Source organism: Solanum stenotomum, chromosome 1 (genome assembly GCF_019186545.1).
Source record: "Solanum stenotomum isolate F172 chromosome 1, ASM1918654v1, whole genome shotgun sequence".
Lineage (NCBI taxonomy): Eukaryota > Viridiplantae > Streptophyta > Magnoliopsida > Solanales > Solanaceae > Solanum > Solanum stenotomum.
In genome coordinates this window covers 97,772,236-97,796,673 of record NC_064282.1, presented here as the reverse complement: position 1 = coordinate 97,796,673, position 24,438 = coordinate 97,772,236, and the positions used below count along the sequence as shown (strand labels likewise).

Below are 24,438 nucleotides of genomic sequence, written 5' to 3'. Positions count from 1 at the left end.
AAAATAGAAAAAAACATAATATATAAATATGTCTTTTAACTTGGTTTTGTTTCACATTTATGCCCTTCAACTTTAGGATACACAAGTACACACTTAAACTCGTATAAAGTTGAACAAATAGGCACACACGTCTTACGTGACATCATACATGGTAATTTGTGTCCTACATGGTATCCTAAGTGTATTATACCACATAAGACTCATGTGTCTACTTATTTAACCTTATACAAGTTTAAGTGTATGCTTGTGCACATTAAAAGTTGAAGGGCATAAATGTGAAATGAGATCAAATTAAAGGACATATTTATGTATTAAAATTATTTTTGTTTTCAAAGTAAAAATAGTAATTTCAAAATCAAAGTCAACATCTACGTTTTCGACTTAAGTTAATAAGTAATTTAAATTTAATAAAAATAAACACTTTTAGTTAATCTCCTTTCTCACTTTGAAAACAAAAATAATTTTTTTCCACTTTACAAAGGAGCATGGTCAAAACGCCTACATACCATTCAATTTTACATTATTGATTTGTTGACTCTAGCTAATTGACACACTAACTTCCGAATGATCGAGTCATAATGTTCATATTAAAAATTGATGCTTTTTTGGCCGTGTGAAACGCTTGACATGAAAGGAGAGCTATTCAAAAAGTTTTTTTTTTCTGAGACCGCATCACAGAGGAGTAGAGCAGCCGCGACACTTCCTTACTAGATTTGACTTTCCTCTTTTTTTTCTCCTCCATCGGAACCTAAAAAAAGAATCTCTTTAACTAAGAATGCTCATTTTTGTCAAACTTAAAGGACTAAACTAATAAAAAATATAGCTAATTAAGGGTCTACTTTAAACCAACACCTAAATATAAGGGACCATTTTTTTTATTTAATAGAAGTTGACTCTGAATTCTTCATATATAGTTCATCCTAAAACTCACACCACAAATTAACAAAACACAAATTAATTTTATGTTCTTGATTTGTTCAAACAAATCATATTTTCTCTTGCAATGTCTAATTCTTTTTATTATTTTCTTGTAATATTTCTTCTTTTTTCCTTTCCATCACAAAATTTAGCTCAAAATAATGGTAGAATAGCTACTAGGAGTTCTATTAGTGCAACAAATGAAAGTACCCCATGGCTTTCACCATCTGGTGATTTTGCATTTGGTTTCAAAAAAATTCAAGAAAATAAAAATGAGTTCTTGCTTTGTATATGGTATGCAAAAATTCAAGAAAAAACTATAGTTTGGCATGCTAATATAAGTGATTTAGTGCCACAAGGATCAAGATTGAATCTTGATTCTCAAAGTGGTTTAATACTTAGTGATCCTCAAGGGAATTTTCTTTGGAGAAGTGATTTGGTTTTCATTGGTAATATTGATTATGGATTGATGAATGATAATGGGAATTTTGTTGTAATGGGAAGTGATTCTAGTAATCCATTATGGGAAAGTTTTAGAAATCCAACTAATACTTTGTTGCCAAATCAAACATTGGAAAGAGGAAGCTTCCTTGTTTCTCAAAAGTCACAAGCTAATTTCACTCAAGGTATGTACGCGTTTGAATTGTGTGACCAACTCATCTGATTGTTTGATTATGTTATGTTTCTAACATGATATATGTATTCTCTTCTTTTTTTTTTGAGTTGTGGAAGCCGTTTTGTTGTTGGAATCATTTTTTTGAAGTAGATTATGAGGATTCATGAATAATTGACTAGTTCTAGTCATGGTAGTGCATTTTTTCTTTAGGTCCTAGATTTCTAGGACGGACACACAATTGCCATTTAGGACGCCACGTATGATGGGTGTGTCTATTTGTTTAATTTGATACGAGTTTTAGTGTCGACTTGTGCACAGTCAAAGTTAGAGGCTATAGATGTCCGTTGAAGTCGAGTTAAATGACATGTTTATGTGTTATGCCTATATATGGAGAAACAAACTAAGTTCAATCAAGGTACGTACGCGTTGAGTTGTGTGACCAACTCATTTGATTGTTTGATTAGGTTATGTTTCACTCAAGGTATGCGTTGAATTGCGTAACCAACTCATATGATTGTTTGATCATGTTATGTCTCTAACATGATATATGAATTCTTTTTTCTTTTTTTGGAGTTGTGGAAGCCGTTTTGTTGTTGGAATCCTTTTTTTAAAGAAGAAGAAGAAGTTAATGGTTGAGGAAGAAATAATAGTAGATTATGAGGATTTATCAATAATTGACTAGCTCTAGTCATGGAAGTGCATTTTTCTTTAGGTCCTATGCTTTCTAGGATGTCATGTAGGACACACAATTGCCATGTAGGACACCAGGTAGGACAAATGTGTCTATTTGTTCAATTTTATACGAGTTTAAGTGTTGACTTGTGCACACTCAAAGTTAGAGGGAATAGATGTCAGTTGAAGTTGAGTTAAATGACAAGTTTATGTGTTAAGCCTATATATGGAGAAACATGGTTAGTTAAGATTCATACAGCTGACTCCGAATTGTTTGGAATTGAAGCGTAGTTGTTATTGTTATGTCTTGACACATAGATGTCAACTGTTAGAGCTGAGATTATGATTTAATTATATTATGTCTCGACAGGTAGATTTTATCTTCGGATGCTTGATAATGGAAATTTGGTGCTTGTTACACAAAGTGTGCCTTCGAATATGGATTATGATGATGAGTACTATAACACTCAAACTTTTGATCCAACAAATGCAATCAATTCTGGGGATAAGTTGGTGTTCGAAGAGAATGGCATGCTGTATGTATTGAAGCGAAACAATGAAACACAAATTCTTACTCCGCGATCCAATCATTCAGGTTCGGACAATTATCATCGTGTGACACTTAACTTTGATGGAGTTCTTAGTCATTATTATCATTCAAGGATTTTGAATAGCAGTGGCTGGAATATTCTGTGGTCTCAACCGGATAATATATGCATCAAAATTGATGGAGACAACGGACCTGGTTCTTGTGGTTACAACAATGTATGCAGTCTTGATACAAACAACAGACCAGTTTGTAACTGTCCTAAAGGATATTCGTTGGTTGATCTGAACGATGCTTATGGTGACTGCAAACCAGATTTTTCTATAAGTTGTGATGAAGTTGGGAGGGGTTCACCTGATGATTTATACAGTTTTATCACGATTCGTAATACTGATTGGCCGAAATCAGATTTTCAGAAAATTAGCCCTTCTACTGAACAAGACTGCCAAAATGCTTGTTTGAATGATTGTTTTTGTGCTGTTGCCATTTATAGAAGCAATAGTTGCTGGAAAAAGAAGTTTCCGTTATCGAATGGGAGAAACGACACCAATCTGAATTCAAAAGCTTTTATGAAAATAAGGAAAGATGGTGTTCGAAGGCCTCTAAGTCGTCCAAGTCCTGGCTTTCCAATTCCGGAATCTCATCAAAAGCAGAGTTGGCGGATTTTGGCAATTTTGACGTCCTCGCTCTTAGGTAGCTCCATTATGGTAAATGTTCTTCTCATTGGTGTATTATGTTGGGGATTCTTCCACATTTATAAAAAGAAAGTGAACGTATTTCGCCCTACAAGTCACGTGACGGACACTGTCTGTCATAGTTTTACGTATACAGATCTTGTAGTAGCCACGAAAGAGTTCAACGAAGAGCTAGGCAGGGGTGCATTTGGGATTGTTTACAAAGGGGTAATGTCTATCGGTTCAAGAAACGTAGTCGCAATAAAGAAGCTGGATAGAGTTGCTCATGAGGCAGAGAAAGATTTCATGACTGAAGTAAATGTGATTAGTCAGACTCATCACAAGAACTTGGTCCGCCTGATTGGATATTGTAATGAGGGACCTCATCGTTTGTTGGTCTACGAGTATATGAGTAATGGCACTCTTGCAAGTTTCATTTTTGGTGATCTGAAACCTACTTGGAGTCAGAGGACAAGTATCGCGATGGGGATTGCAAGGGGACTTGCATACCTCCACGAAGAGTGCAGTACACAGATTATCCATTGTGACATAAAGCCTCAGAACATTCTCCTTGATGACTATCACGTTGCTCGAATATCAGATTTTGGAGTGTCTAAACTGTTGATGATCAACCAGAGTCGAACGGATACTAATATTAGAGGAACAAGAGGTTATGTTGCTCCGGAGTGGTTCAGACATAGTCCAGTCACGGTTAAGGTGGACGTTTACAGCTTTGGTATACTGCTACTAGGGATCATCACATGCCGGAAATGTTTGGAGAATGAGGAAAGCTATGGACTGGAGGCAATTCTTGTGGATTGGGTTGTTGATTGTTTTCAACAAGGAAACTTGGAAGCTTTGGTGAGAAGTGATATCGAGGCCTTGAATGACAAGAAGCAGCTCGAGAGGTTCGTGATGGTTGGTATTTGGTGCGTTCAGGAGGATCCGTTAACGAGGCCTACTATGAGGAAGGTCTGTCAAATGCTTGAAGGATCTGTTGAAGTGACAATTCCACCATGTTCATGTAATTTTAGCACAACTATTTAACATCATAAGCCTCATTTACGCGCGATTTCCTCCTCTGTATAGTACTTTTGAGTGGTCTAGTTGTATTACTTTCTTTATTGTTGAGTTCTCTTTAATAGTACTAATGATCTGTATTGCTGACTCTTCAAAAATATCACCAGGTGCAGCTCTTCACATTTCCATCTGCATTTACTAGTGATGAAATTGTAATTGAGACATTAACAAACAGTTTTTGGGGCATTTTGTTTTAAATAACAAAGAAATCTCCTGGGAACAGTCTCTCTACCATCACAAGGTTGGAATAAGCCTGCATACACATCACTTTTTCCGAACCCCAGTGGGGTACGTGGGGTATATTTTTGTTGTTGTTGTTGTAACCGAGAAATCTCCCATTGGTTAATTGCCTCAACCCCAGTGGGCCCACAAGTTTGAATTATTATTTTTTTTGCGGGAGGGGAGGGGGAATATGGTCCGTTTCTCTATCCTGCTCCCACTTAAATACCATTTGTCATGTCGGTGACATAGTTTGAACCACATATCTCTTGTTGAACCAAAGTCTGGAGGCAATAATTTTTAGGCATTTTAGTAAGACCTCTCCATCTTTTACTAGAGATCTCGAGTTCAGGGGAAAAACTCTTAATATAGAATGTTTCTCCTTCAAATACATCCTATGTGGTACAAATCCAAATTACTTAGACCAATGTATGTATCTCAGTCAGATAGTTAGACCAATAAAAATAGATACATAAAAGCCATAGATGGCTATTGCTTATTAACTAGTTTCAATGGACCAAGTCAATTTTTTTTTTCTTTTTTTAAAAAATGTGACATTAATTAACTTTATTTGATGGTTCTAGATGTAACTTGGAAATCCAAATTATTTTAATTTATATGTTTCTATATCCACAGTAAAAAAAATCTGCAGACTATTCTTTCCCATTATCTGAATTTTTTTACTACAAAGTTCGAATAATATGTCTTTTCAAGGCTATTGCCAAACTCAGTTGAAATGTCAATAAAAGTCAAATTTCTCGAGTTTAATTTTTGCTTATATATATTTTTAATATTGTAGATAAAATATTATATTATCGTCTAACGTTTATCTCACATAAAATTAACAATTTACTCATAAAAAATCTTTAAATCATGACCTAAAAGTTCAGAAGTTGCCAGAGAAATAAAAAGAGAATCGTTTACTAAACAATTGTCTTAATAAAACAAGTGGATGGCCATGATATTTTTCTATTGATTAAGCTCCTTGTAGATTGAAAATTCCTAGGTTGTCATTCAAGATTTTGGGTCTTAAATTCAAAACCATCAATCATATAATAAGTGTAAAAGTATTGACTCTCCAATTATTGAATTCCACTTGTGACTTCAATAACAAACCAAAATTTCTTCTATTAAAAGACTATAAAATGTTATAAATCGGTCAAATAAGCTTATAAACATTCTTTGTAGCTCATCTACACATTTAAAGTCTGTTTGAATTAGCTGATTAAAACATCATATGTTGACAAATACTCCTAGATGTGCGAGATAGAAGTGTTGAAACTGATATTAAATAGTTACGTGTTTCATAAAAAGATTAGGCATAATACATTAATATCATAGAATTTTCGATGCTACCAACCATAGAATGAAATAAACGTTTAATACTAACTATGTCATTTTTCTAACTGGTCCCAATTCCAAAAATCATCCTCTAGAAATCCACCAAATTTATTCTTGGCCTTTAAGAACATAGCCAAAAATTTTTTTTCATAAATTCAAATTAAAATATGTCACATGCAAAATATTACAAGAAAAAAAAATATCTTTATGATCTGTAACTATATCTACCTAAACACAACATGTGGATCTAAATCTATGCAAAGATTTTTTTGGCTCAATAATTGATGCTCGAAATATTATCGTGCTTAAAAAATATAAGTGGTTCAAAATAATTATAACTTTTTAAAATTAAAATATAATTGATTATTGCTTTTCACTTTCTTATTTACTCAATAAAACACGAAGACAATTAATATGGTGAAAAAGAATGTAGCATCAAATTGAGACCAGATAATAAATAAAGATAATTTAATCAAATTACTTTTTTAGTTAATATTTTCTCAAGAGTTGTAGAGAAAATGACATAAATAGTCCCTTAATTATAGGAGTAGGTCTAAAATGGTCTCTTAACTATATACTTAATGAATTTAGTCTTTTAACTATTAAAAAACTTATCAGTTTTGGTCCCTTAACTATACAATTACCGGTTTTAGCCCATTAACTATAAACTTACCGATTTTAGTCATTTAAGTATTCAAAAACTTATCAGGTTTGGTCTTTGTCCATTTTTTAAATACAAATAGCTTAGGTTTATATATTAACCGATATCTTCGTAAAATTAAATCTTTAACCCATTTTAAAGTTGTTTCTCTATCCCCGGCCTTTTTTCTTCAAACTATTCTTTTGAAAAGAACAATAACGTCAACGATTCAAAGTAAAATTAATGAGAAAAGAAGATATAAGTCCTAATTATATTCAATGGAGGATAAAGTTAAGCATATAATTGTTGTTGATGACTTGAATCCGCACTTGAATATGCTAATCAGTGCGGATTTTATTTAATTTATTCAAATTTCTTTACCTAAAATAAAATGAATAAAATAATAAAATTGATCTACCATTTTATAAATTTCAATTTCTGAAAAATTAAACAAATTTCGTTCAATGAAGTCGTTCGAGTACAAACATTGGATTTAATGAGTAATAATTTTAATTTTTTTCTTTTTAGAATAAAATTTAGCATATTCAAGTCATTAGTAGCAATAATATTCTTCGTTTTATCCTCTGTTGAATAAAATTATGACTTATATTTTCTTTCCTCGTAAATTTTATTTTAAATCGTTGAGGTTAAGGTTTTTTGCATAAGAATAATTTGAAAAAAAAATAGTGGACAAAGAGAAACAACAGAAAAAGTTGCTAAATAATTTAATTTCTCGATCGAGATATGAATTCCGTTAATATAAACCTAAGCTATTTGTCCCATCATTGGTGATTCCATTTTACCTACTTCTCATTACATGTTACAAAACAATAGTGACATTTTATACCTAAGACTAATTAACCAAGAACTTATTTAAGTGTTTCATAATTTACTATTGACAATACTATTTATTGTGATTTATTCTGATGTATGGGCATTAGTGCTAAAAAATCTTTAAAATTATGGGCATAAACAAAATAGTATTGTTGAAAGAAAATAACGTCATATAGTTGAAACATGACTCAAAGTAATAGTAATAGTAATAATAACTCTCAATAAGAATATATAATGATACTAACGATCACAAACTAATACTGATCGATATTGAGGGTGGTTGTGACGCTTCCTGTTGAGTATAGTACACAATTCAGAATTGAAATTCGTTTACACAATATAAGAAAGACAATTCTAAAGAATGAGATTAAACAACTTTTTTAGATTTCATTAATATTGTTTGTTGATTTTTGAAAAAAGGGGCGGAGCTTGAAGAAGCGAAGCAAACCTAGAATAGCAGTCTCTTACGTTTTTTCAAGCTCCTTTGAGATCTTATTAGTTAAGCACTAGCGCCCCTTTAGAGTAATGAAGCTATAATAATACTCCCTTCGTCCCATTTTATATGTCACATTTTTACTTTGCACTTGCATTAAAAAATGATGTAACTTTAGACAAGATTAATGAGTCAATTCCCTAAATGGTCACCCAAGTTTGGGGAATTGTCTTGAAATATCATTTATGTTTCACTTAGGACCAAAATATCACCCAACTATCACTATTTTCCTCCAAATATACTTAAAACTTTAAAAACTTTACTCTCTCCTAGTTGGTATGCCATGTTATTAAAGTCTTTTTTAAAATAATAGACTTATTCAATTCATCAAACTCATTTAACTAAAATAATAATCTTATTATTTTTAATATATATTTATATATATATTTGTTTATTAAGAAGAAAACTTCATACTAAAGAATCTTTTATCATAATTAAACTTTTTTATTTTTTTATGCTATGAAAAAATAGGGTTTTAAAATATACTATACTGTCATCAATTTTAAATACTTATAAACACATATATTCAAAAAATAAATAAATTGATAGACAAATCACTCATGAATGTTAACTTACATCAATTAATCATAAATTGTATAATGAATCAATAATATTAAATGTCAATTAACTATTACAATATAATTAATTGTGTACTTTGAAATTCATGCTTACAATATTTTTTTTTTTTAAAAAAATAGGAAGTGACTAATATTATTACTAATTTATTTCCCCCCCAAAAAAATATACTAATACCTCAAAAGTCTCCTTCTATTCTAGTTGATATGTCATGTCATTAAATCATCATTTTAAAAAAAAGAATAATAGACCTATTTAATTCATTAAACTTATGCCTCTACAAAACAAATATATAAATTACGTGAGAATTTATGAAGATTATAAAAAAAATACGTTTAAAATATCTAATTCCTTCATATTTTTCTACCAAACAAAATTCAATGAATTTTTTTTGTGTGCAATTGTTACCTGAGAATTTTTGAAATCTCTAAGTAAATTATTTGAAAATTTTAAGTAATTTTTTTTATAAAAGTATTCAAATAAAGTTGTAAGGTTGACAAAATAGTTGGTAAAAAGGAGAAATTTATTATTTAACTTTTGTTTTTAATTTAATTATGATCAGTGATTTATATGTCAATATTTTTTGAATATATGTGTTTATAAGTATTCAAAATTGATGACATTATAATAAGTTTTTTTAAAAAAACTATTCTTCATAGCATAAAAAAATAAAAAGTTAATTATGATAAAAGATTTTTAAGTATGGAAATTTCTTCTCAATAAATTTATATATATAAAATTAAAAAACAACAAGATCGTTATTTTAGTTAATTGAGTTTGATTAGTTAATAAGTCTATTATTTTTTTTTAAAAAGGCTTCAATGACATGGCATGCCAACTTAGAGAGAAGGGTTTTTTGAAGTGGTAAGTATATTTGGAGGAAAATAGTGATAGTTAAGTGATATTTTGGTCCTAAATGAAACATAAATGATATTTTAAGGCAATTCAATAAACTTGGGTGACCATTTAGGGAATTGACTCCAAGATTAATTAACTATTCTATCAAGGGTATAATAGACAAAATATGGTAATTTATGTATAAATTTTATAAAATGACAAGTAGCTTTGTTTAAGTTCGTCGTATACCAATGTTATACAAAATAAAAAATAAGTAGTACTAGAAGTCCTTTATGTTTTTGGCTGGCATATAAATCTCAAACAAGACTAATAGACTACTAGAAAACATAGGATCCAAAGTAAACTTACTTGCATGATTAAAATCTATTCCCAACTTACTGTCATTGCTTATACCTAACTTTATGATACTCGAACTCTTCAAAAATGTCATCAAGTGTGTATCAGATCCTCCATAATAATAGTGCATTTTTAAGGATCCGGCACGAATGCGACTATTTTGAGAGTCTGAGTAACAAAGGCTTATAAAGATCTTTTCCTGACTAAATCTTTTGTTACTCTTCACTGACAATAAGCTTACGGTTCGCATGTTTCTGTATCCTTTTTGCCATTATATTAATTTTCGGGCAAATTGTGCTCAGGGAGGCGGAGGCCGATGTCACTGGCTTATATCTTTACCTAGAATGCATGGCCTTGTATATCTCGAGTTCTTGAGAAGTGGAAAGTTAGATACGAAACGAGTCGACTATCTGAATCCTCATTGATCATGTCTCTATTTTAGTTCGTCGTAGACCGAAATTATACAGAATAGCAAAAATAATAATAACAGAAAGCACTAGGAATTCTCCATAATTTCTAGTTGGTATTGCTCTTATTGATCGTTTTTTGAGACGGAGTTGGGGATATATCGGAAACAACCCTTCTACTCTACAAAGGTAGTGGCAAGCCCAGCGTACACCCTACCCTCTCCAGACTCCACTTATGGGAGTATACCGAATATGTTGTTGTTGTTGATTGTTTTCCCGATTAAACTTTTGTTACTCTCACACTAATTTTCTGGGCAAAATGTATTCAGGGAGGTCGATATTTCGCTACAAGAATACATGGCCATTGTGTCTTGAGTTCTTAAGAAGTGGAAAGATTGATGTGAAACCTTTGATCACACACAGGTTTGGATTCTCTCAAAAAGAAGTTGAAGAAACTTTTGAAACAAGTGCTCGTGGTGGTGATGCTATTAAAGTCATGTTTAATCTGTACTAACTTCACTTGAATTGAAATTATGAATTCAAGGTGTTTGATCACATGTTATGGAGGGATTCTTGATGTTTAGACGTACTTTGGAGTGTCGGAAACAACTATGAAACATAGGTATAATACCTAGGAACATGCATGAGAAAGTGGGGAAGGAATGGGAAAAACTTGGCGTCCTTGGCGCTCTGCAAGGCGTGGGGCGCCAGCCCTTGGAGCTCAGAGGATCTGCTGGGGCGCACTGCTAGGCGCGGTGCCCCATAGGGGAAACTTCAGAGCCCCTGCTGGGGCGCGCTGGCTGGCCCGACGCCCCAGCCCCTTTTTCCCCGAAATTCGACTTTCCTCTCTTGTTTTTCTCCATCTCTAAACCACCCTAACTTCAAAGGTTTCAACTCCAACACCAAGGATCATAAAATCCCTCAACAAACAAGAGATTCAACTCAAAAACTCAATCAAATCATGTACTAAACCAACAAGAACTTCCAACAACACAACCAACAACTTCAACAACACAAACCAACAACACCACAACACAACCCAACAACTTCAATAACATGACCAATCTTTTCTCAAAAATAAAACGAGTTTGGTGTGTGGGGTAAAGGATCAACCCATCAGTAAGAACTCACATACCTTAATAGGGATCACCCCCAACGATATGCACAACGATCTAGACGGAATCTTTGCTTAATCTTCTCTTTCTCCTCTTCTCCTCCTCTTCTTCTCTTCTTCACTCAAAACCCTCACTCTCAGTCTTTTAAAATGGGACAAAAATGATCCAAAAATCAGCCTAACACTAATATATAACCAAAAGAAATAGCTAGGGAAAAGACCAAAATTCTTAAAATTTCCGGACGGATTCCCTGCCAACTGCCCAACTTTCAAAGGGAACAACTTGCTCATACGAACTCGAAATCAAGCAAACTTGGTGGCTTTGGAAAGATCATTCCACAAGCTTCGCAATCATAACTGGAACTACTCCTATCTCATCTTGAGCTAGGAGTTATGACTGTTCAAAGTTGGCCAAAAACTCATTTTTTTCCCACACAACCAAATTTCCAGATTTTTAAATTCCTCCCAAAAATGACTAATTCCAATTCTAAGCCTCTTCATAGCTATTTCAAATTGTCGGATGTTACAGAAAACTACTATGTATTAGTTGAAAATGGTGAAATAAAGTAGATGGTTAACTTATTTACGTAATGAGCATTTGAGAACATGTGCAATTTCTTTTTCTACCACGAATTTTAATGGGAAATGTTGCATATAAAATATGCTTTTCATGCGTCATTTTCACTGAATCAGCTTACAGGGAAAACACATAGTGGAAGCAGGTTTTATTGAAATATTGAAAATAGTTATTGAATATTTTTTCTTTTTATCGTTTCAATCAAAATATTCGTGAGAATAGCTGAACATTTTCAAATGGAAAAATAGTTAATTTTTAGTAGTGATTTTTTTTAGGAAAGGATCAAAAATATAAGTACACCCCCCAGCCTTTGCCCGAAATCCCAGAGACACACCTAACCTTTACTAAGGTCCTATTACCCCCCAGACTTATTTTATATGTAATATTCTACCCCTTTTTGGCCTACGTGGCACTATCTTGTGGGCCTAGCGCATCTTCACAAAATTTTCAAGGATAGTGCCACGTAGGCCGAAAAGGGGCTGAATATTATAGATAAATTAAGTTCGGGGGGGGGGGGGGTAATAGGACCTTAGTAAAGGTTAGGTGTGTCTCTGGGATTTTGGGTATAGGCTAGAGGGGTACCTATGCATTTTCCCTTAAATTATCATAATCTTGTGAGTTTCATAGTTGAACTATTGAGACTTGAGAGTATGAGTTTCCCACCTGAATTAAGAGTGAGTTTTCTACGTGAATTATCATTCCATAGTTAGTTAGACACATCTTGATTAATTTCTAATGGAGTGTGTACTAAACTCTCTTTTTTTATTTAATTTTTTTTGTGATGTTCAAAAATAATTTCACTGTGACAAAACTAAATAAATTAAAATTAGTTTAATAGTTAAGATTAAAGGTTGAAATTATCGTTGTATAAATTACCGCAACATAATAGAAATAAATTAATATTAGTTTAAAAGTTAAGATTAAAGGTTGAAATTACCATCGTATAAATTAATTTATTTCTCACCACAACATTCAACATCTTCTTCATCTTTTTAATCGTGATTTTGTCTCAACCATGATGTCGATATTTCTGACTAGGAAAGGGAGAGTTTATGATCATATATATGTGTGTGAACGAAAATTTTATGGCCTCACACGCCTAGAAGCGTTTGTATATAAACATTTGATTTAGTTATTGTGTGGGTGTGTTTCGCTAGCCACTGGGTGATAGTTTAGATAGGAAATTCTCCATTCTCATATCTCATTTGCTCGACTAATCTAGATTAACAATCTACTTAGAGGTAAAATGCTCCCGACAAAATTCTCCATTTTTCAGATTTCATATTTTTTTTCAGGTTAAACAAATTTCAATCATCTAATCACACCTTTATCGTGCAAATAGACTATAAATATAACATAAAGAATTTCTTTAAACATTTGTCAAACTCAAAAGGATCAATCTATTCATATAAATATAACTAAAGGTCTCGTTGCTTCGGTAAATCACTTGAGCCTGATACATTTTCGATGCCATGGAGCTCTAGACTAGTGAGCTATTACGCTAGCTTTCTTCAAAGGATGACTGCTTCCAAGCATACCTCCTAGTTGTCATAGCTCGATCACTTCCTTTTCCATAGTTAATCTAAAATCCACGCTACAAATTTGCTGTTTTTTATATTTCTCATTTTGTATTTGATATTTGTATTAGAGTTCAATTATTTATTATTTGTGCCTCGTAGGGCTTCATTCAGGAGGCGAAGCACTCCCTACAAATTAGGTTTTGGTCATGGAATTCTTTTATCTTTCTTTTTGTGGAGTTCAACTTCGAATATATTTGGGCATAAACTTGAGAAAAATTCTTCTTTCACTTTATAATTTTTTTTTCCAGAATTTCATAAACAACAGAAAATTGTTTTCACTTTTTCTTTTTGAAAATTCCAAAAATGACAAAAAATTATTTTCATTCCAAATTACTCATAAAAATTTAAAAAACAACTCTTATTTATTTCATGATCAAACACGATTAGGCATTTGTCCATGTTTCATTATGAATATGGAAAAACAGAATAATATATAAGTATGTTCTTTAACTAGGTTTCATTTCACATTTATGCCCTTCAACTTTAGGGGTGCACAAGTAGACACTTAAACTCGTATAAAGTTGAACAAATAGACACACACATCTTGCATGACATCATACATGGTAATTTGTGTCCTACATGGTGTCCTAAGTGTATTATGTCATATAAGACTCATGTATCTATTTGTTCAATTTTATACAAGTTTAAGTGTTTGTTTGTGCACACCAAAAGTTAAACAACATAAATATGAAATGAGATCAAATTAAATAACATATTTATGTATTAAAATTATTTTTGTTTTCGAAGTGAAAATAGAAATTTCAAAATCAAAGTCAATGTAACATCCGGCAATTTGAAATAACTATGAAAAAGCTTGAAATTGGAAATAGTCTTTCTTTTTTTTGGAAAAATTTAAAATCTGGAAATTTGGTTGTGGGAAATCAGTGAATTTTGGCCAACTTTGAGCAGTCATAACTCCTAGATCAGGATGATTTAGGAGTAGTTCCAGTTATGTTTGGAAAGACCTTGGAATGATCTTTCCAACGCCGCCGAGTTTACTTGATTCCGAGTTAGTATGAGCGAGTTATGCCCTTTGAAAGTTGGGCAGTTGGCAGGGAATCCGTCCAGAAAATTTTAAGGGCATTTTGGTCTTTTCCCTAGCCATTTCTTTTGGGGTTATATTGTTGTGTGTTAGGCTGGTTTTTTGGATCATTTGGTCCCATTTTAAAAGAGTGAAAGCTAGGGCTTGAGAGTGAAGAAGAGAAGAAGAAGAGAAGAAGAGGAGAAGAAGAGGAGGAAGAGGAGCAAGAGGAGATCAAGCAAGTTTCTGTCATGGATATCGTCGGGGTTGATCCCTACTAGGTATGTGAGTTCTTAGTGTTGGGTGATCCTTTCCCTCACACACCAAACTCATTTTCATTATTGAGAAAAGCTTGGATATGTTGTTGAAGTTGTTGGGTTGTGTTGCTGATGTTATTGATCATGTTGTTGAAGTTCTTGTTGGTTGTGGAACATGATTTGGTTGTGTGTTTGAGTTGAATCTCTTGTATTTTGAGGGATTTTATGGCCCTTAGTGTTTGGGGTTGAGTCCATTGAAGTTAGGGTAGTTTAGAGTTGGGAAAAGAGGGAGAAAGGTTGAGTTTTCTGGGGAAAGGGGTGGCGCGTCGTGCTTGCCAGCGCGCCCCAAAAGAGCTTCTGAGATTTCTCCCTTGGGGCGCCGCGCCTAGCAGAGCACCAGCAGGTCCCCTCTGAGCTTCAAGGGCTGGCGCTTCGCGCCTGGCAGAGCGCCAAGGACGCCATGTTCCCCCATTCTTTTCACACTTTCTCATGCATGTTCCTAGGTATTGTACATATGTTTCCTAGTTGTTTCCAACACTTTAAGGTACACTTAGACATCCTGAACTCATCCATAAACATGTGATCATATACCTTGAATCCATAATTCAATTCGAGGCGAGTTTGGATCAAAGTCAAGTGAAGTTAGAGTCAAGTTAAGCAAGTTAAGAAGTAAGTCCAATCAAGTCTTTAAAGTTGTTCAAGAGTCTTTATTGAACGTTTTAACTTCATTCTAAGGCTCAAGTTTCAATTCAAATAAAGAGTATAGAGTTTCAAGTTAAGTCAAGAACATAAAGTTGAGTTCATTTCTCAAAGTTATTATGGAACTATGTATTCCCAAAGAAGTTTTAAAGAAATGTTTTTACATTTAAGCAAGGTTGGAAACTGAGATTTCCAAAGAGCCTTCGGGCTAGTTTTTGAGTAATTATCTTAGATCAGCAAGAAGAAATATGTTTTAAAAACATAAGAGCCAGTACGTTTTTGGAAGTAGTATCTAGCACCGAATTGGGGGAGCATTCAAAGAACCCATAGCCCCCATAGAACCATGTTAGCCACCATGGGTAGAAAATGATCATACTTTTTAGATGAATCCTTTTCCAGATAGACAAGTGGATCCATTAGGCAGTTCAGGTCTTATACCTTTGGCTGGGTATAAGATGCTCTGGCAGCGTGAGGTCGATCGCTGTATCATCATTATAGCTCTTATGTGATGGTTGTCGGTTAGAGAAACTCCCACAGCAGTTATTGTATTTTCATACACAGAAATTATTGTTTTTTTTATACATCAGTTCATTTGTATTTCTATATACATCTCAGGCTTATTGTATCTTTGTATACACACAGAGTTATAGCATATTTAAAGCAGTTTTTCTTTATATCGCACTTGTTTTAAATTGCCTTATATTGAAAGAAGTCAGTCAGATTGAGTTGAGTTGAGCCAGGTAAGCTATTCAGTTTCTTCCAGATTTCCTTCTAGCTTTTGTTGCTTAGTTTTCCAACTCGCATACTCATACATTCCATGTACTGATGCCAGTTGGCCTGCATCTTATGACGATGTAGATTCAGGTACCCAGGATCAACATCCAGCACGTCGTTGATCCAGCTGAGCAGTTCAGAGTCAGTGGTGAGCCTCCTTGCTTTCCGGAGGACTCGGTTGTTTTGCATTCTTAAGTTTTGTTTTATTAGGATGTTGTGGGGTCTGTCCCAACATCCATCTCAGTACTTTAGAGGCTTCATAGACAGTCAGTCAGTTAGTTTTGAGTCTCTCTTCTATGTATATATGTAAATATCCTATTTTGAGATTTAAGTTGCCTTTGTGGCCAGATGTTATAAGTTAAGTTGTTTTGTAACCTTGCGTTTGCATTGAGCTTTTCTGTTGGGTTAGGTTTCCGCTGAGTTAAGAAAGCCAGACCAAGGGTTCGTTTGGGGCCAAAAATGGTCTCCGGGTGCCGGTCCTACCCAGGGTGTATGCTCGGGGCGTGACAGTCAACATCTACTTTTTCCATTTAAGTTTGATGTTTGTGTCCATTATTAGTTGGAGTGTATTAAGGGGGAGAAAATATCATAAATGGTCCCTTGTACTAGTTTGGTCCTTTAAATTTGGTAAAAATGAGTACTTTTAGTCTTCATAGAATATTTATAGACATTTTTCCTGTTACGTTCTGATAAAAGGAGAAAAAAAGGACTTAGCATGTCCATTTGAATAATTTTTTTTCTTACTTTATAATGGAACATGGTGAAACGCCTACACACCATTCATTTACATTCTTCATTTGTTGACTCTGGCTAATTGACACTAACTTCCGAACGATCAAGTCATAATGACTCATAGTGTTGACAAATTTTTCAAACTATCTGGTTGATAGTGTCACGTAGGCCGAAAAAGGGTAGAAAATTATTTATAAAATAAGTTCGGGTGGGGGTGGGGGGTAATAGGACCTTAGTATAGTGTAAGTGTGTGTGTGGGATTTCGGGCATAGGTTGGGGGTACTTATGCATTTTCCCCAAATAGAATATAAATATATATAACATAAAGAATTTCTTTAAACATTTGTCAAACTCAAAAGGATCAATCTGTTCAGATAAATATAACTAAAGGTCTCGTTGCTTCGGTAAATCACTTGAGCCTAATACATTTTTGGTGAAATGGATCTAGACCAGTGAGATATTACGCTTTTTTTCAAAGGATGACTGCTTCCAAGCCCACTTCCTAGTTGTCATCGCTCGATCACTTTTTTTTCCACTAAGTGATTGCTTAGGGACCTTAGTGTACGATCTTGACTGCTTCCCTACTTTTTTAACCTATCCTAAATATAAGGGACCATTTTTGTTATTTTCTCCCACTTAATACACTTTAACTAATAAAGGACATAAACCTCAACTTAACTGGAAAAAAAAAGAGAGTAAAAGTTGACTGAGAAGTTTTTCATAGTTAATCTAAAATCCACGCTACAAATTAGCTGTTTTTTATATTTCTCATTCTATATTTGATATTTGTATTAGAGTTAGATTATTTATTATTTGTGCCTCGTAGGGCTTCATTCAGGAGGGGAACCACTCCCTACAAATTAGCTTTTGGTCATGGAATTCTTTTATCTTTTTTTTTGGAGTTCAACTTCGAATATATTTGGGCATAAACTTATGAAAAATTCTTCTTTCACTTTATTATTTTTTTTCCAGAATTTCAAAAACAACAGAAAATTGTTTTCACTTTTTCTTTTTGAAAATTCCAAAAATGACAAAAAGTTATTTTCACTCCAAAAGTTCAAATTACTCATAAAAATTTAAAAAACAACTCTTATTTATTTCATGATCTAACACAATTAGGCATTTGTCCATGTTTCATTATGGATATGGAAAAACAGAATAATATATAGATATGTCCTTTAACTTGGTTCTATTTCACATTTATATCCTTCAACTTTAGGGGTGCACAAGTAGACACTTAAACTCGTATAAAGTTTAACAAATAGACACACACGTCTTACATGGTGTCCTAAGTGTATTATGCCACATAAGGCTCATGTATCCACTTGTTCAACTTTATACAAGTTTAAGTGTATGTTTGTGCACACCAAAAGTTAAATGACATAAATGTGAAATGAGACCAAATTAAATGGCATATGTATTAAATTTATTTTTGTTTTCGAAGTGAAAATAGAAATTTCAAAATCAAAGTCAACATCTACTTTTAACATTTAAGTTTGATGTTTGTGTCCATTATTAGTTGGAGTGTATTAAGGGGGAGAAAATATCATAAATGGTCCCTTGTACTAGTTTGGTCCTTTAAATTTGGTAAAAATGAGCACTTTTAGTCTTCATAGAATATTTATAGACATTTTCCCTGTTACGTTTTGATAAAAGGAGAAAAAAAGGACTTAGCATGTTCATTTGAATAATTTTTTTTCTTACTTTATAATGGAACATGGTGAAACGCCTACACACCATTCATTTACATTCTTCATTTGTTGACTCTAGCTAATTGACACACTAACTTCCGAACGATCAAGTCATAATGACTCATAGTGTTGACAAATTTTTCAAACTATCTGGTTGATAGTGTCACGTAGACCGAAAAAGGGTAGAAAATTATTTATAAAATAAGTTCGGGTGAGGGTGGGGGTAATAGGACCTTAGTATAGTGTAAGTGTGTGTGTGGGATTTCGGGCATAGGTTGGGGGGTACTTATGCATTTTCCCCAAATAGAATATAAATATATATAACATAAAGAATTTCTTTAAACATTTGTCAAACTCAAAAGGATCAATCTGTTCAGATAAATATAACTAAAGGTCTCGTTGCTTCGGTAAATCACTTGAGCCTAATACATTTTTGGTGAAATGGATCTGGACCAGTGAGATATTACGCTTTTTTTCAAAGGATGACTGCTTCCAAGCCCACTTCCTAGTTGTCATCGCTCGATCACTTTTTTTTTCACTAAGTGATTGCTTAGGGACCTTAGCGTATGATCTTGACTGCTTCCCTACTTTTTTAACCTATCCTAAATATAAGGGACCATTTTTGTTATTTTCTCCCACTTAATACACTTCAACTAATAAAGGACACAAACCTCAACTTAACTGGAAAAAGAGAGTAAAAGTTGATTGAGAAGTCTTTCATAGTTAATCTAAAATCCACGCTACAAATTAGCTGTTTTTTATATTTTTCATTCTATATTTGATATTTGTATTAGAGTTCGATTATTTATTAGTTGTGCCTCGTAGGGCTTCATTGAGGAGGGGAAGCACTCCTTACAAATTAGCTTTTAGTCATGGAATTCTTTTATCTTTTTTTTTTGGAGTTCAACTTCGAATATATTTGGGCATAAACTTATGAAAAATTCTTCTTTCACTTTATAATTTTTTTTTTCCAGAATTTCAAAAACAACAGAAAATTGTTTTCACTTTTTTTTTTTTTGAAAATTCCAAAAATGACAAAAAGTTATTTTCACTCCAAATTACTCATAAAAATTTAAAAAACAACTCTTATTTATTTCATGATCAAACACAATTAGGCATTTGTCCATGTTTCATTATGAATATGGAAAAACATTTATGTCTTTCAACTTTAGGGGTGCACAAGTAGACACTTAAACTCGTATAAAGTTTAACAAATAGACGTCTTACATGGTGTCCTAAGTGTATTATGCCACATAAGGCTCATGTATCCACTTGTTCAACTTTATACAAGTTTAAGTGTCTGTTTGTGCACACCAAAAGTTAAATGACATAAATGTGAAATGAGACCAAATTAAATGGCATATGTATTAAATTTATTTTTGTTTTCGGAGTGAAAATAGAAATTTCAAAATCGAAGTCAACATCTACTTTTAACATTTAAGATTGATGTTTGTGTCCATTATTAGTTGGAGTGTATTAAGGGGGAGAAAATATCATAAATGGTCCCTTGTACTAGTTTGGTCCTTTAAATTTGGTAAAAATGAGCACTTTTAGTCTTCATAGAATATTTATAGAAATTTTTCCTGTTACGTTCTGATAAAAGGAGAAAAAAAGGACTTAGCATGTCCATTTGAATAATTTTTTTTCTTACTTTATAATGGAACATGGTAAACGCCTACACACTATTCATTTACATTCTTCATTTGCTGACTCTAGCTAATTGTCACACTAACTTCCGAACGATCAAGTCATAATGATCAGATTAAAAATCGATGCTTCCTTGACAGTGTGGAACGCTTGACATGAAAGAAGGACTATACAAAAAGTCTTTTCTGAAACCGCATCACAGAGGAGTAGAGCAGCCATGAAACTTTCCTTTTTTTTCCTCTTCCCATCAAAACCTAACGAAAAGAATCTCTTTAAATATTCAACAAAGACTAAAAATGCTCATTTTTGTCAAACTTAAAGGACTAAACTAATAAAAAATATAGCTAAGGGTCTACTTTAAACCTACAGCTAAATATAAGGGACTATTTTTGTTATTTAATAGAAGTTGACTCTGAAGTCTTCATATAGTTCATCATAAAATTCACACCACATATTAACAAAACACAAATTAATTTTATGTTCTTGATTTGTTCAAACAAATCATATTTTCTCTTGCAATGTCTAATTATATTTCTTTTTTTCTTGTAATATTTCTTCTTTTTTTCTTTCCATCACACAACTTAGCTCAAAATAATGGTAGAATAGCTACTAGTAGTTCTATTAGTGCAACAAATGAAAGTACTCCATGGCTTTCACCATCTGGTGATTTTGCATTTGGTTTCAAAAAAATAGAAGAAAATAAAAATGAGTTCTTGCTTTGTATATGGTATGCAAAAATTCAAGAAAAAACTATAGTTTGGTATGCTAATAATATAAGTGATTTAGTGCCACAAGGATCAAGATTGAATCTTGATTCTCAAAGAGGTTTAATACTTAGTGATCCACAAGGGGATACCCTTTGGATAAGTGATTTGGCTTTTGGTAATATTGATTATGGATTGATGAATGATAATGGAAATTTTGTTGTAATGGGAAGAAATTCTAATGATCCATTGTGGGAAAGTTTCAGAAATCCAACTAATACATTGTTGCCAAATCAAACATTGGAAAGAGGAAGCTTCCTTGTTTCTCAAAAGTCACAAAATAAGTTCACTCAAGGTACGTACGCGTTCAACTGTGTGACCAACTCATCTGATTGTTTTATTATGTTATGTTTTTAACATGATATATATGCATTCTCTTTCTTTCTTTTTTTGAGATTGTGGAAGCCGCTTTGTTGTTGGAATCATTTTTTTAAATGTAGATAATGAGGATTCATCAATAATTGATTAGTTCTAGTCATGGTAGTGCATTTTTTTTTTAGGTCCTATGCTTTCTAGGACGCCGCATAGGACACACAATTGTCATGTAGGACGAATGTATCTGTTTGTTTAATTTGATACGAGTTTTAGTGCCGACTTGTGCACAGTCAAAGTTAGAGGCTATAGATGTCCATTGAAGTCGAGTTAAATGACATGCTTATGTGTTATGCCTATATATGGAGAAACAAACTAAGTTCACTCAAGGTACGTACGCGTTGAGTTGTGTGACCAACTCATTTGATTGTTTGATTAGTTTATGTTTCACTCAAGGTATGCGTTGAATTGTGTAACCAACTCATTTGATTGTTTGATTATGTTATATGTCTCTAACATGATATATGTAAACTCTTTTTCTTTTTTGGAGTTGTGGAAGCCGTTTTGTCGTTGGAATCCTTTTTTTAAAAGAAGAAGAAGTTAATGGTTGAGTAAGAAATAAGAGTAGTAGATTATGAGGTTTCATCAATACTTGACTAGTTCTAGTCATGGTAGTGCATTTTTCTTTAGGTCCTAAGCTTTCTAGGATGTTACGTAGGACACACAATTGTCATGTAGGATGTCAGATAGGACGAATGTGTCTGTTTGTTTAGTTTTATATAAGTTTTATGTGTCTACTTGTGCACAATCAAAGTTAAAGAGCATAGATGTCAGTTGAAGCCAAGTTAAATGATATGTTTATGTGTTATGCCTATATATATGGAGAAACATGGTTAGTGAGGATTCATACAGCTGACTCCAAATTGTTTGGAATTGAAGCGTAGTTGTTATTGTTATGTCTTAACACATAGATTGCAACTGTTACGGCTGAGAGTATGATTTAATTATATTATGTCTCAACAGGTAGATTTTATCTTCGGATGCTTGATAATGGAAATTTGGTGCTTGTTACACAAAGTGTGCCTTCCAATAAGGATTATGATGATGAGTATTATAACACTCAAACTTCTGATCAAACAAATGCAATCAATTCTGGGGATAAGTTGGTGTTTGGAGAGAATGGCGTGCTGTATGTATTGAAGCGAAACAATGAAACACAAGTTCTTACTCCGCGATCCAATCCTTCAGCTTCGGACAATTATCATCGTGTGACACTTAACTTTGATGGAGTTCTTAGTCATTATTATCATTCAAGGATTTTGAATAGCAGTGGCTGGAATATTCTGTGGTCTCAACCGGATAATATATGCACCGAAATTACAGGAGGCAACGGACCTGGTTCTTGTGGTTACAACAATGTATGCAGTCTTGGTACAAACAATAGACCAGTTTGTAACTGTCCGAAAGGATATTCGTTGGTTGATCCAAACGATGCTTATGGTGACTGCAAACCAAATTTTTCGATAAGTTGTGATGAAGTTGGGAGGGGTTCACCTGATGATTTATACAGTTTAATCACGATTCGTGATACTGATTGGCCGCTATCTGACTTTCAGAAAATTAGCCCTTCAACTGAACAGGACTGCCAAAATGCTTGTTTGAATGATTGTTTTTGTGCTGTTGCCATTTATAGAAGCAATAGTTGCTGGAAAAAGAAACTGCCCTTGTCGAACGGGAGAATAGATACCAGTTTGAATGCGAAAGCTTTTATCAAATTGAGAAAAGATGGTGTTCTAAGGCCTCTAAGTCCTCCAAGTCCTGGCTTTCCAATTCCGGAATCTCATCAAAAGCAGAGTTGGCGGATTTGGGCAATTTTGGCGTCCTCGCTCTTAGGTAGCTCTATTTTGGTGAATGTTCTGCTGATTGGTGTATTCTGTTGGGGATTCTTCCACATTTATAAAAAGAAAATGAACACATTTCGCCCTACAAGTCACGTGACGGACTCTCTCTGTCATAGTTTTACGTATAAAGATCTTGTAGTAGCCACGAAAGAGTTCAAGGAAGAGCTAGGCAGGGGTGCATTTGGGATTGTTTATAAAGGGGTAATGTCTATCGGTTCAAGAAACGTAGTCGCTATAAAGAAGCTGGATAGAGTTGCTCATGAGGCAGAGAAAGATTTCATGACAGAAGTAAATGTGATTAGTCAGACTCATCACAAGAATTTGGTTCGCCTGATTGGATACTGTAACGAGGGACCTCATCGTTTGTTGGTTTACGAGTATATGAGTAATGGCACTCTTGCAAGTTTCATTTTTGGTGATCTGAAACCTACTTGGAGTCAGAGGACAAGTATCGCGATGGGGATTGCAAGGGGACTTGCATACCTCCACGAAGAATGTAGTACACAGATTATCCATTGTGATATAAAGCCTCAAAACATTCTCCTTGATGACTATCATGTTGCTCGAATATCAGATTTTGGATTGTCTAAACTGTTGATGATCAACCAGAGTCGAACAGATACTAATATTAGAGGAACAAGAGGTTATGTTGCTCCGGAGTGGTTCAGACATAGTCCTGTCACGGTTAAGGTGGACGTTTACAGCTTTGGTATACTGCTACTAGAGATCATCACATGCCGGAAATGTTTGGAGAATGAGGAAAGCTTTGGACCGGAGGCGATTCTTGTGGATTGGGTTGTTGATTGTTTTCAAGAAGGAAACTTGGAAGCTTTGGTGAGAAGTGATATCGAGGCATTGAATGACAAGAAGCAACTCGAGAGGTTCGTGATGGTTGGTATTTGGTGCGTTCAGGAGGATCCGTTAATGAGGCCTACTATGAGGAAGGTCTGTCAAATGCTTGAAGGATCTGTTGAAGTGGCAATGCCACCATGTTCATGTAATTTTAGCATAACTATTTAACATCATAAGCCTCATTTACGCGCGATTTCCTCCTATGTATAGTACTTTCGAGTGGTCTAGTTGTATTACTTTCTTTTATGTTGAATTCTCTTTGATAGTACTAATGATCTGTATTGCTCAGACTCTTCAAAAACGTCA

The 24,438-nt window shown here is 33.6% G+C and overlaps 1 protein-coding gene and 1 long non-coding RNA gene across 8 annotated transcripts; one reads left to right on the top strand and one right to left on the bottom strand.

Moving 5' to 3' along the window:
- Positions 1 to 933: 933 nt before the first annotated feature.
- LOC125872749 (G-type lectin S-receptor-like serine/threonine-protein kinase LECRK3) lies at positions 934 to 24,438 on the top strand. Of its 7 annotated transcripts, none has more exons than XM_049553554.1 (3): positions 934 to 1,544; positions 2,577 to 3,446; positions 23,273 to 24,438. In XM_049553554.1, the coding sequence occupies exons 1-3, from the start codon at positions 1,004 to 1,006 to the stop codon at positions 24,298 to 24,300; spliced, it is 2,439 nt and encodes an 812-aa protein (XP_049409511.1). In that variant the 5' UTR covers positions 934 to 1,003; the 3' UTR covers positions 24,301 to 24,438. The 7 variants fall into 7 exon arrangements, with proteins under 7 accessions (XP_049409511.1, XP_049409495.1, XP_049409502.1 ...); XM_049553538.1 differs by having other exon boundaries at positions 936 to 1,544; positions 2,577 to 4,144; positions 23,971 to 24,438; XM_049553562.1 differs by having other exon boundaries at positions 937 to 1,544; positions 2,577 to 2,801; positions 22,628 to 24,438.
- Positions 3,625 to 23,763, bottom strand: LOC125872887 (uncharacterized). The gene is made up of 2 exons (XR_007447174.1): positions 23,636 to 23,763; positions 3,625 to 3,809 (listed from the first exon to the last, which is right to left on the bottom strand). It is a non-coding gene; the product is annotated as an uncharacterized LOC125872887 (long non-coding RNA).